The 13,106-nt window shown below is 35.9% G+C and overlaps 2 protein-coding genes across 2 annotated transcripts in view; one reads left to right on the plus strand and one right to left on the minus strand.

Moving 5' to 3' along the window:
* LOC110028259 overlaps positions 1 to 7,040 on the minus strand; it is an 11,913-nt gene extending 4,873 nt beyond the window's left edge. The window contains 4 exon segments of the mRNA XM_020730030.1: positions 333 to 459; positions 3,441 to 3,549; positions 5,582 to 6,521; positions 6,523 to 7,040. Coding sequence (XP_020585689.1) covers positions 333 to 459; positions 3,441 to 3,549; positions 5,582 to 6,521; positions 6,523 to 7,040 — 1,694 coding nt within the window.
* A 532-nt stretch (positions 7,041 to 7,572) lies between these two features.
* LOC110028260 lies at positions 7,573 to 9,500 on the plus strand. The gene is made up of 3 exons (XM_020730031.1): positions 7,573 to 7,606; positions 7,779 to 8,091; positions 9,292 to 9,500. Exons 1-3 carry the CDS (start codon positions 7,573 to 7,575, stop codon positions 9,431 to 9,433), a joined length of 489 nt encoding a protein of 162 aa, XP_020585690.1. The 3' UTR covers positions 9,434 to 9,500.
* Positions 9,501 to 13,106: the final 3,606 nt, after the last annotated feature.

The raw sequence follows: 13,106 nt of genomic DNA on the forward strand, positions 1-13,106 counted from the left end.
GACAACGAAAGAGGAGAAGGCGAAGGGGACGCGAGGGAAGCAGCGAGGAATGACCTTAGGGTAGACGCGGGGAAGCAGCGGGAAATCACCAAGGGTAGACGCGGGTAAATGGTAAAAGTTATGGAGGAAAGCGGGAGACGCGATGGTAATGCCGCTGCCCGCTTTCACTCCGCTTCCGCCGCCAGAATGCCCGAAGTCGCGAACCAAACAGGTGACTTTCACGAAAAGCTGCGTGTAATAACCGCGTCGCGCCTAAAAAGCGCTCCCCCTTAATTGTTTAATAAACGCCGCCGCGATCGACCCAACGGCGTGCGTTCGTTCGCGACGTTTACCTCGCTGCCCTCGTCTCTCTCGCGTCTCCTCTCTCGCGACTAAAATCATCGACGTCGTGAACGAACCTTCCCGATACATAGCCGGGATGGCAATGAAGGGATCGCGTTAGTATCTCATTATTCTCAACTGATGGCCAAAAGACCAACGAAGTGACCACCATGAGTTCACCATCTTCCGTTTTCCCGCCATTTTTCTACTCTTCCCATGCTCTTTGCTCTCTTCTTTTTCTAAAAAAATGGCAGCTCCTTCTCGCCCTAGAAAATGACCCACAAACATCGTTGGTTCGCTCGACAGTAGCTCATCTGCTTCAACTTCTTCCGAAGACGATGCAGGGGAGTTGGAGGAAGAGGGATTAGAAGATGTGCTTAACGACAAAGATGAAAAAAGGGGAGAAACTACTATTTATCACATATTTTTTTAGGTTTGCAAGGAAGAGGGTCACCAGGCAGGATTCCAGGGGGGCAATTGCATGGACTGCCCTAGAAAGCGTTGCTTTCTCTGTAAAATGATCGGTAAGCTGCCCCTATTTGAAGAAGAAAGTCATAGTTTTTATGCAGTTGTATCAAGCATTTGTTGTTTCTTCATTGAGAAGCTAAATGAACTGTTAGCATTTGATATTCTTTCGGTTAAATGGGTGAATTTTTTATTCTTTTTTTTTTTTAATTTTATTTTATTAGGAGTCTAAGACCACACGACAATGTCATGCCAACATAGACTGGCTTTGGAGCATGGAGTGGTTCCAGCGCTTAGAAAAACAAATAGACACAACTGAATTATGAGTTTGAACGACAACTGATGTCTCAAATTCTGAAAGTGAAAACTATTTAGAATTTTTATATTCTCCTTCCTTAAAGAAAAAACTTATTAGGGAATACACATAATTATCATTACCAATCTTCAATCATATGGTTATATATATCGAGAAACCAATCTTTCCTAACTTACAATCTTACCAAATACCTCTAGCCTAAACTTGGAAATGAAATAATTATGAAATAAACATAAATATGAAGAGAATAAAGACCTATTCTGATAAGGCTTTTAGGGATAAAAAATCAAAGATTTATAAAATAGATGCACTCTAAAAAAATAAAATTTACTTTTCTGCTTTGGCAGTATAGAATATATTGTCATGAGAATTCTGTTACAAACAACATTACTTAACAGGGACAGAATGATCAATTATCCACAAACAACTGCAAATCAATTGTTTTCAAAAAGTGCCCCAAACAACCAGTCAACTTATCATGATAAGTTGTTGATTAACAGCTTATTAGGATAAGTTGCTTATATGAATAAACTGAATAAGTTACAGCTGCCCCAAACAAACCCTTAACAATCTCAAGCAGATTTGCAAGATTTATTGAATCCAATTCAAAATAAATCCTACTCGCAACGAAAAACTACTTAATCTAGCACTTAGAGGTTGTTTAGGAGCTGATTTCTAAATCTTGTTAAATTGAAAAAAATACCTCTGTAAATCTTCAACTCTCGTAAATCTCAGAATGACGCTGACTCACGATAAATCTAAGATTTACTAAATCCTATGAATCAGCAGGTTTAGTAAATCTGAAATGAGCCTAGACTAAGAATGGCGCGAGGAGGCATACTTTTCCACAATGATTTATGTGAGGAGAAGAGAGGAAGGTTGGGAAAGATAGGAGTTTTGGTGGTCTCTGTGAGCCAAGCTCCTATCATTCTCTTCCCAGCTAGTTGTATTGGTCGGCGACTAGTGAAATCGGGAGAGGGACGAGGGAGGCAGAAAAGAGAGGCTTTTGGATGAAACCAGGAGAAAAACGAGGGAGGAAGATAAGCGAGGGTTTTGGGTGAAACCAGGAGATGGACAGGGATGCACGAAAGAAGAAAGGGAAATTAGGGTTTTCAAGGCCGACTTCAAAATAAGGTCATTTTCAAAGAGCTTATAAACGACAAAAAACTGTTGGTTAAAAGTCACCGCTTATTAAAAACAAATGTTGATTTCTCACCCAAGAAATGCAACTCCATTAATAACCGACGAAATCCATCCATCGTTACCATTCAGAGTTGAACTAACGGTATAAAACGTCGATAACTCCAAAAAAGTCATCGGAATTTACTTCATGTAGAAAGCGACGGGCTAGGCAGTCGTTTTGTCTTCGGAAATTATCTAGTTGATTTACCGTTACTATGTTATCATAAATTAATAAGATTTTTTCTACGCATACAAAACCACCGATTTCCGTCGATTAGAACTTCTTTTCATGTAGTAATTTTTTTTTGTGTTCGGCTCGTTTATATATCCAACGCAAAATACATGTTTGTGGTCGGCTCATTTGCTTAGTGAACGAATCAAACACGAGCTACTTAACAAGACAAAGAAAAGTTGTTCATGAACAATAAGCCCCTTTAACAGCTCTAACTACCATCATCCGCTTTGGTGCATTTACAACTGATATGTAAGGAAGATCCACCTTGGTGATCTTGAAATTGCCTTTTCTAGTTACCTAAGAGACTTCTTATATTGAAATCCTCATATTCTCTTAATTTGAGTCACCTTTATACTTTTTTGATAAAGCCATGAAAACTATTTCACTTAAGAACTCATTGTTTTCTGCTTTCCATGTTTTTTCTACATAAAAATCTTGTTCTTCTATACTTTATGCATGATGATGAACCCTTTGTGTTACAAGAAAAGGCATTAATCACTTAATTTCATCAGCCTTTCCACAATACAAAAATTCTAAGTATTTTGTTTTCCTTACAATACCCTCATCAGATTTTTTATTTTATTTATTTATTTATTTATTTGTCATTGAGGGCACTATTATCAAGCTTCCTTTTACTAAATAAAAAGTCATAAAATATAAAGAAAAAAATTGACTAAAAATTATAAATAATAATGTGTATGATAAGTTAATCTTGAAATACCAATATACACATGAATCTCTCCTCTTACCCACTCAAATCTACATTCTAATATAGCAATCTCTAATCAATGTCTCTTCCTTTTGATGAAGATAACGTTTCAGAGAGAAAAATAAGTCAAAAGTTAGGTGCATCTTTCCATCAAGCGATGTTGCAGAAAAATGCCAAAGGATCGAAGCAAAATTAAAGCTTCAAGGTCTAACATGCTTCGCTGACCTGCCCATCACGGCACACGCCCACCTTAACTATCATGGACTTCTTGTTGTCCACCTTTGTAGACGGAATAACTCTGCAACAGTTTCTCCTCGGCGCCTGCACACATGAAAAGGCAAATGGCAATGCACACACACACATACAAATTAATATATATATATATATATATATATGAAAGATTCACAAATATGCAACACAATTCTTATGTATTTTACATTTATACCACTTCGCACTAACATGATAATGTGTATTTCGCTTTTGAAAGCTAAAGATGATGATATTTTCTCATGTGATATAAAAAAACTGACTATTACAAATGTAAAAATTTAAAATTTAGGTGTTGAATATATAAATACAAAAGAATTATGTGAGAAGTATAAATTCCCCACATATTCACCCATACTAAGTATAAATTAAGTTCAAGAAGTCCTTTAACATCATAAATGAGTCACTGAGCTTAGCAAATTTTCAAACTCCCATGTGCCAAGGACCACGATCAACAAATAACCGATTCTTCACACAAGCCAAAGTTGAAGGGAAGATACTCTACTCTCATTATTGACACCTTAGGAAAGTCTAAGGAGTTGGAAATGAAATTGCATCTAAAAGTTCATCTCAAATTATTTTAGCATGTAGAATTTAAGTTTCACTTCTAGTCACTAGCAGCTAAATAGAGGAAGAGGTTGTACTCGACTATTTATTACTTGTTTTAGTAGTTAGCTAAACATTTTGCTGCTTTTTGGTTGCCAACAAATTAATTATCAATTTTATGGAGAGTGTGAAGCATAAGATCTCATAATGTAGAAGTATGTTGTAGAAGTTGAAGTTGAGGTCAATCAATTGATTTACATCTCCGAACAAATCTTTTTAAGAAGAAAACCAAGTCCTTTACCACCTAGGGCTGAAAAAATATATGGTTGACTTGCAAATAGTTTCCCATATTCAAGTGATAAAAAGTCGCCTGAAGAAAAAAGGTGATGCTGCCTTAAGTCGGTTTAATCCATTTGTCAAAGAATTTTGTACTTGCAAAAAAATTTAATCTTATTTCAAAAACCCAAGAAGGACCAAAGGAGAAGGCAGCACAATATTTATTATTTGTTGGACAACATTATAGAGGAGTATTGATTGCACCTATGATGCTCATATAAGACTTAAATTATTGACATTTTAAAACAGATTTATACCTAGAAATGTTGAAGTTGATAAAAAGGAAAGAAGCTTGTTAATTTTTAAGAGATTTTAAAACCTAGACTTACTTTCACTCTTCTCGCTTTTACCACTGTGATTTACTTTTCCTAATAAAACCTTACATATTTTTCCACTAATACTTTGGATCCAACTAATCATTGTGCTCTAATATTTTATAAACATAAGTTTATGAAATGTTAGCTGAGCTTAGTGATGATCGTAAATTTAAAATCTTGGTGAAAATAAGATAATCATGAGGATGTGCAAAAAAGGAGACCGAAGAGGGCAACTTCTCAAAGTTGAAAACTAAAAAGACCTAAAGTAATCATATGAAGTGGGAGAACAAGATCTACACTCATAACAAAAAGTGTGATTGATGGTTCACATGGATGGAGAAAATGTGAGGAAGATAATAGTGGTAAACCCTAGTTTTATATTTTAAAAGCTTACTTTTTAAGCCAACTATAACTATGCTTGACAATGAGAAGTTTAACAAGGAAATTTTTAACATTTTAATTGATATTAAAGGTCCAAGCTAGCTTGAATATAAACTAAACTCCAACAAGTAATTTGTATCACCTAAAACTTGCTTTCAATTCATACTTCAATAAAAACATAATTTTTTAAATATTTTTAAGCTCTTCCATTTTGATTTAATGGGTCCAATTTGACAGATTAAAAATAAAATAGGGAATTAGACTTAAACACAATTTTTATATATTTAATACCTAAATTTATATATACATGAACTTCGCATCAAAATATCACTAATGACTGATATTATCTTTTCTAAAATAAGCTACATACATATGTTTCAATATGATTATCACACAAAAATATTAAATAAATAAATGTCGAAATTAAGAATTTAAATATATAAACCCCAAAAAAATTATATTCAGCCTAGCCCACCATCAACCAAAGAAAAGCTGCATCAGCTTACCCTGTCCCACAGAGCAGGGTCTGGCTCCTTCAAAACGACGACTTCTTCAACAAGCACAAATGGATCAGCCAACTTCCAGCGGCAGACTGGAGGCCGCTGCTCCATGTACCGACTGTATCGCGTAACAGTCATCCCGCTCGAATTCCTAATCGACGAAGATGAAAGATAATACAAAAATGGATTTTGGCACGGATTCCGCGCAATCTCTCGAGTATTGAAGTCATATGCAGTATACTCTGCACTACGATACCAATTCAGGAAAGTCCTCGCCGGCCTCTCCATCTCCCGCGGTGACATTATTCCCCTCACAACCTGCACAACAAACCCCCACGACACTGAAACCGTCCAATGCCGCTTCAGATCGTAGCAAATCGACTGCTGCATCACACCGGCAGAGTCGAGACGTACTGGTCCGTCGAAAAGGCGGCGGATTGCAGCAGCCTGGGAGGGTGAGTTTGGGAATACGGCATCAACGGCGTCGAGGTGGTGAAGAGACACTAATGGAGCGATTGGATGGGCGGCGAGCAGGCCGAGCAGATCGCCGTGGATGTCGAATTGGTGGAAGCCGGGGTGGTGGGTGAGGGGCACGCCGAGCTCCGACATGCAGGCTTGGATGCGATCGTCGCTGCCGTAGAGTGCAGGGTAGCGGCGTATGCATCTGTCCTGCATCCGGGAGAGGGTAATAGCGAGGGGGCGGGTGATGGCGAATCCGCCGCCGCCGTATGCCATGTTGTAGGAGAACATGATGTTCTGAAGATGGCTTTCGGATACAGAGCCGATGTAATAGGGTTGATTGTAATCGAACTTGTTGAGAACGCGGATGAGGTTTTCGACAATGAAGACGGTGTCGTCGTCGCCCATGACGAACCACCGGACGTCGTCGAGGTTGAGCCGGACGGTCTCGGCGATGATTCGGGAGATTCGGAGAGCGGAGCGGCTGGCGGGGTTGTGGGTGTTGGGGGGCTTTGGAGGTGTTGGAAGAGATCATGATGGTCGGAAGAGAAGCAGAGGATGATGTGGGCTCGTTTACAGGCTGATCGAGCCAAACGAATCCGCGCATCTGGTGCGGACGCCACCAGATTTTGATGTAATCTTTTCGGTTCTGCCATAAATTCTTCGACGCCGCGATGCCGAAGACAATGTGATGTGCAGTGGTGGGAGGGGGTGGGGAAACGGATGGGGAATCGGAAGAAAATGAGGGGGATTCTTCGAAATGGGGGCTGGGGATGAGGGGGTTGATATGGTGGAAGGAGGAAGGGGATGAGATGAATGTGAAGGAGCCGAAAAAGAAGAGGCCGTAGAAAATGATGACGCAAAACAGGGATTTGGAAGAACAAAACTGGAGGATTTGGGATGACGAAGATGAGAGCTTGTAATTAGGCCATGGCCGCTGATTGGCATTAGCAACGGAAGTATCCGATTCAGAATCGTCGTAACAATCTGATTCTTTCATGGACATCAGCTCTTCGGTCCCTCCCTCTTTTTTTTGTTCCTAGATTTTTTCTGCTTATATAACCACATAAAAGGCCAATTCATAATGGATGAAAAGACGAAGTAAATTATGAAACTCTTATTCAAAAAAATTCAAGGAAAGAATATTATAATTTACAACTATTTCAAGATGGCATGAGAAGGGTAACACGATAGAGCTGTATATGTCGGAGATTTTTCAGATGATATTGGAGGTTATAGGCAGGTTATTAAAATGTTATAAAGAATATAACGTGAATATAACTCTTAATATCTTTGAATAATTTCCAGACATATGCGCAGGTCTACATAAATTTTTCTATAGGTGCGGACCGATCTGGTATGCCATGTGGCGGATATTGGTTCATCTCTGGGCTGCGGGAGAATAATTGGTTACAGTAGGGGCTGGTCAAATGTAACGCTTAATGTATTTAATGCAGTCGCGGATTCGCATTGGGGCACAGTATCTAAGCACTGGTTTTTATTGCGATAGGGTGTTCATATTTTCTCCATAAATCGGTATGGACACGTGGCGCATGGAAGGCTACGAGAGACGTATTGAATATTTCGTGAAATAAGAGGTTTTTAAGTAAAAAGTTTTGAAGGTCTATGGAAACGGTTCATTGTTATCAGACTCGCGGGAGAAAAGCCGGAAGCTATATTCACCCGCGGCAGAGCTTTTACTCATGAAAAGGATCATTTTGCCCCGCCCTCCTTGCCGTGTGAGTTCTTATTCCGGCCGAGGCCCGTCGAGCCCCGCCAAAAACCCTCGTCCCTTTCTTCTTCCCGCATGAGTTCTTCTTCCTGGAGTCATTTCTTCTTCCCGCCGAGCCCCGCCAAAAACCCTCGTTCGTTTCTTCTTCCCGCTTGAGTTCTTCTTCGTCGAGCCATTTATTGTTCCCAACCTCATGCCCTCGCTGTCTCACTCGTTTGCCCTTCTTGCGTCGCTCCTCCGGCTGTCGCTCCTCCGCCCATTCCTCCGTCGCTCCTCAGCTGAAAGCCAGACCCACAGCTGAAGCGGAGGAGAACCAAACTAGCAGGTATCAATTTATTGTGGGTTCTAATGTAATTAGGTTGATTAATCCTGCTTATTAGTGAATTCTAAATTGCAAAGAAGATTCTTGTTTTATATGCCAATGTGCAAGGAAGATTCTTGTTTTACAAATAGTAAATGATTTTTAGGTGAATCTTGAAATTCTGATAAATTTGAATAATAACAGAAGTTGGGTATCCATTATATTTCTTCTAAAAGATGTCTGCTGTAATTCAAGGGGAGCATTTACATTAATACTACTTTATTCCTATGTATTTACATATCTAACACCTAAACTCTGCTTTTTAACATTTATACCAACCAAATCTATCATATCAAACAAAAAATACCAATGTTTTAACTTCAGAAAAGTGAAACGAACAATTGATGCATCTGAGGCTGATTAAACTTGATATGAAATTGAATTTATTTTGGTATGTATGAAATAATTCATTTAGAGCAGATAGCTTAAGATTTCTTGCTGAATGGTGAAAGTGCTTGGGATAGTTCTTCCTTGGCAACAGGGAAGCAAGTTTCTTTACATATACATCTCTTGTTGTTCAATATTTGAAGTTAGGGATTAGGCGGTAGGTGTATTGATCTCTGCTCATGTTAATGAGATGATTGATATCAATGAGTTTGTATTTATGAAACAATTATTTCCACTAAATGTTAAGATTAGTGCAAGTTTTATTTTTTAGTTCCACGTTATTCAAAGTTCTGTGGTAGGTGAACACGAACAAAATCCGGCAGCTAAAGTTTGATATATCTTTTAGGACGTGTTATTTATCTTTTAAAAAATAAGAAGAAAGGGGATTTATATACTTTGCATTGAATTCTTATATATTTATTGATCTAAAATATAAATTTGCTGTTTATTTCTGAAAATTTTTAGGGAAATTTACATACTTACCACATGAGTTATATGTATTGACATGTCCGGCAGCTACAGTTTGATATATACAGTCACATCACTTTGTTGTCATCAACCTTCCAAAAGCTAGATGTTTTTTTTATTTTTTATTTTTTATTAACTTCAATTTTTTTTCCCAATTACTAGAGTTTAATTTTGTTCTGCTGTATTTATTTTACGAAAATAGACTTTTTGTGCATACTTGTCCAAATGAACCTAATGTGGGAATGACAGTTGATTATTGAAAAGTTTCATCGCTATGAATTCCATGAGTCTCTCTCTCTCTCTCTTTAGGGATCTCTGCATTTCTCATGTAATAGTGGAGCAACTTGGACCGATGCTTCTGCAAGTAACCGCCGCTGCTAGTGTCATTGGTAGAGGACACTTGGATGTTTTTTTCTTTTTGCTGCTTTTTAATAGAACTATGGAAATCTGAGCCAAAGAATTGCCATTTTTATCAGCTTTTCTATATTTCCTTGCAACCACCTAGGGCCTTCCAGGGGGTTGTTTGCAATTTAGCTGAAGTTGTAATGTATCTTGGTTTCTTTTAACCTGGATTTGAATTATATGTATACTTACATGCCTATTGAGATCAGAACTCTTATTTTATGTATAAATTTATCTGTGCTGCTTCATTCTCCAAATAAAACTAATTAATAATAAGGAATTTAGTTCTGTTTGATTGTAATTTTTATCAGCTTTTTATGAAATTCTAGAATTTGCGAGCTTGAAAAGGTTTTTGGCTTATTTTTCAGGAAAAAGAAATCTGAGCTATTTTTGAAAAATTCATGAATATTTTAAAATGATATTTGCAGGCAGTTGTAGCCGCTTCAAACAGTCTATGAGCCATTCTAATGGAGAATTGCATACTCATAATTTCTTTTCTACTTTCGTTTAGCTTTCTATAATTTTCTCTGATGTGAAATCATGCATTGAAGGATTGCTTTAGAGGATGTATTGCTACTGTTAAAATTGAGATACAAATTCTTTAATATCATTATTATTTTTTTGTCTATGCGCCATTCTAATGGAGAATTGCATACTCATAAATTCTTTTCTACTTTCGTTTAACTTTCTATAATTTTCTCTGATGTGAAATCATGCATTGAAAGATTGCTTTAAAGGATGTATTGCTACTGTTAAAATTGAGACACAAATTCTATAATATCATTATTATTTTTCTTTTCCTTCTTTCTTTTTAACGCAAACTAATCAGAATTTCTCCACGAATCAAAAGAAATAAGGCCAATTTATATATTTTTTTCAATATATAATGTATGCACCAGCTTGAATGGGTCTTTCGTAAGACATCCAAAATAAAATGCAAATATTCGTAAAATTTCAAAGTTTATGTGTTAGATATGTAAATTCATAAGATTGTGTTGCATATGTGTTCTTATTCATAAACAGAAGTTGTAAGCACTTTTGGGGCTTACTAAAGTTCCCAAAAAATGATTGTTATACTCTTCTTTTAAACAATTTTATCAAACAGGGGCAATATGGTCTTTTTTTTCATAAACAACTGCCCGACAGCTGGTTTCACACAGCTGCACCAAACAGACAATAAGTTTCCTCGCAGCTGCTTCCCCACAGCTGCTTCCTGGGACAGCGCAGCTGCAGCTGAAAAGTAAACGGTTTGAAGAAAAAATTGTAAATAATGAGCAATTTTGACGAACTGAATTGAAATTTGTGAATCTGCATTAACTCTAATAAATCAATTAATAGTGGATTTGAATTAGTGGTCTTATGCCATCTAGAAAAGAGTAGGAACTCCGAAAAGGGAAATTTAAAAAGAAATTTATTATCTCCCAATCAGGGAGTAAAATAGAGAACACTTATAGGTTTAGGTTAGCCTCAAGAGTGATCATATAAATGACTATATAAAAAGTGAAAGTATATAGCTAAGCGTTTAGAGCGTGATTGATAGCATTGTCAATCTATAAAATAAATTAATGAAGTCGGCCTAATCTATCGAGTTAGTCCGGCAAACTAAATTATATAACTAATTGGGTGAACTGTTTAGCCGAACAGGCTAATTAAGTTGACTTATCATATTATTTAGCTAAATCATCGAAGTCGACTGAACTCTGAGTTATCTTATTGAAATATTAGCCAAATTTAGTTGTTGCTCTGTGCTTTTTCTTAATGTGCCTATAATATCTTGGTTTAGATCAAGTGTCTTGTGTTGGCTGATGTTTAGAACTTGGTCAAAGTGTACTCAACTATACAAAAATTAATTCAATTGGAAGTAATTTTTATTATTTTAATTGAATTTTTTATTAGATTACGGGATTTTAAATGTAATACAAGTTACAACTCAAAACAGTGATATATGTGTGACACACTTATGGTACATAGTGAACACAACTATTATATATCTTATTTAAACAAATTAAAAGAATATCTTTAATATCTAAATTTATGGTTTTTAAATTAATATTACGTAGTAAATATTAACCACTTTAGTTAGCCATCAATAGCCAAATACAAATTTTATTAGCACTACTAGTTAGGGGTGGACGAGAAGGGCACTCACCATCATTAAAACTTCGAGTAAATTCTACTATTATAATTCACTTTTCAAATATTGTTATTGCAGACATAAATGCATAATTATAATTTTTCTTTTATAATGGAGAAGATCAATAAAAAAATTCTGAATTAATGCAATTAATAAAATTTCCAAGCAACTAAAATTATAAAAGTAACTACACCTAATGAACTAAATATCGGTAGGCACCTTAAAGTGTCTAGGAGATAGATGTTGGAGGTCATCTACTAGCATTCTTTGCAATGCAAGATACACACAATTAAGCATGTTCTAGTGGAATATAAGAAAACAAATACAAAAAGAAAAGCAAATTATGATAGAACATATAAGAGAACATAAAAATAAAACAAAATAACATGAAAACATGCAAATTACATGGTGAAAAATCAATTTGAAAGAAATAGAAGGGTTATACCTTCCTTGATTTGATTTGATGAGCTTGCTTTGATTTTTCTTCCTTAATTTGCTTGTTTTCCTTGATGATTTTCTCATTTTGTGAAAGAAGCATAAAAGAAGAGCACCATAGGTTCTCAGATTGATGAAGGAAAAGGGGTGAAAGCCTTTAGTTTTGATGGAAGAAAGAGATGAGTTGGCATGTAGAGAAAATGATAATATGGGTTACTGAGCTGGCATATGGAAAAACGATAATTCTAAAATTTGTGACAACAATATTCACTCATGAAAATTTAAAATAAGGAGCTTAACATAAATTTTTTTTTTCAAACGATCATCGAACTTATTTGCATGGTCTTTACATGTGATAATAAATCTCATGAAACTTTTAAAACCAAGATTTGAGTATTACAATGATCTCAAAAGAGAAAACGATAATCTCAAGATTTCAATTTTTAAGATTGTTTTTATGGTTACTTTGGTTATGTTTAAAATTTGATCATATTTGAAAATTGCTTTGAATAATTTTAATTTTCATAAAGTTAAAATCAATTTTTATTAAATTAGGGTTTACTCAAGACTAGGCTCAAGTGAAATCCAATTGAGTTTAAGCTGGGAAAATAGGGTTGACCAAAAAATGAAGTCAACAAACAAATAATTATATCTTATCACTGGACTATTCATTTATTTTTTGGGACTTATGAGCAGGAGGGAGCACATGTAAATAAAAACATCTCTCTATCATGTAATTATTCCCATTATAATGGGTGCACTATTTCGTTGAATTGCTCAGCAATTTGTTTTAAAGTGGAAGTAGCTTTCGCATGCATTAACCAACTTGTCCTCTTCAAATGCTAGTATTTCTTTTTGCTTCTCTTCTTGAAGAATCATAAATCAGACTTTGCCAACAAGGGGAAGAAGTTTTATGCATTAGAAGGATTTGGCCATGAACAGTTGAGTATGAGTCATTTAAGCTTATGGAAAACCACATTAACTTGTTTTCTTTGTTCTCATTCCTCAATGTCCTTAATGGCACTGCAAAAGAAAATTGGAAAAATATTAAAGGATGCTAATTCATAATATAATGCTTTTAGTTTTGTAAAATATATTGCAATTAAGGTTGTTTCTTGGTTCTGTGAAACAATGCCTCCTTCAATCTAAATGA

This window comes from Phalaenopsis equestris, unplaced genomic scaffold (genome assembly GCF_001263595.1).
Source record: "Phalaenopsis equestris unplaced genomic scaffold, ASM126359v1 Scaffold000507, whole genome shotgun sequence".
Taxonomy (NCBI): Eukaryota; Viridiplantae; Streptophyta; class Magnoliopsida; order Asparagales; family Orchidaceae; genus Phalaenopsis; species Phalaenopsis equestris.

Coding starts and splice junctions, on each gene's coding strand:
- LOC110028260 (XM_020730031.1), top strand. CDS start 7,573: ATGGACACGTGGCGCATGGAAGGCTACGAGAGAC. Junction 7,607..7,778: donor CATGGAAGGCTACGAGAGAC/GTATTGAATATT, acceptor TTGCCGTGTGAG/TTCTTATTCCGGCCGAGGCC. Junction 8,092..9,291: donor GAGGAGAACCAAACTAGCAG/GTATCAATTTAT, acceptor CTCTCTCTTTAG/GGATCTCTGCATTTCTCATG.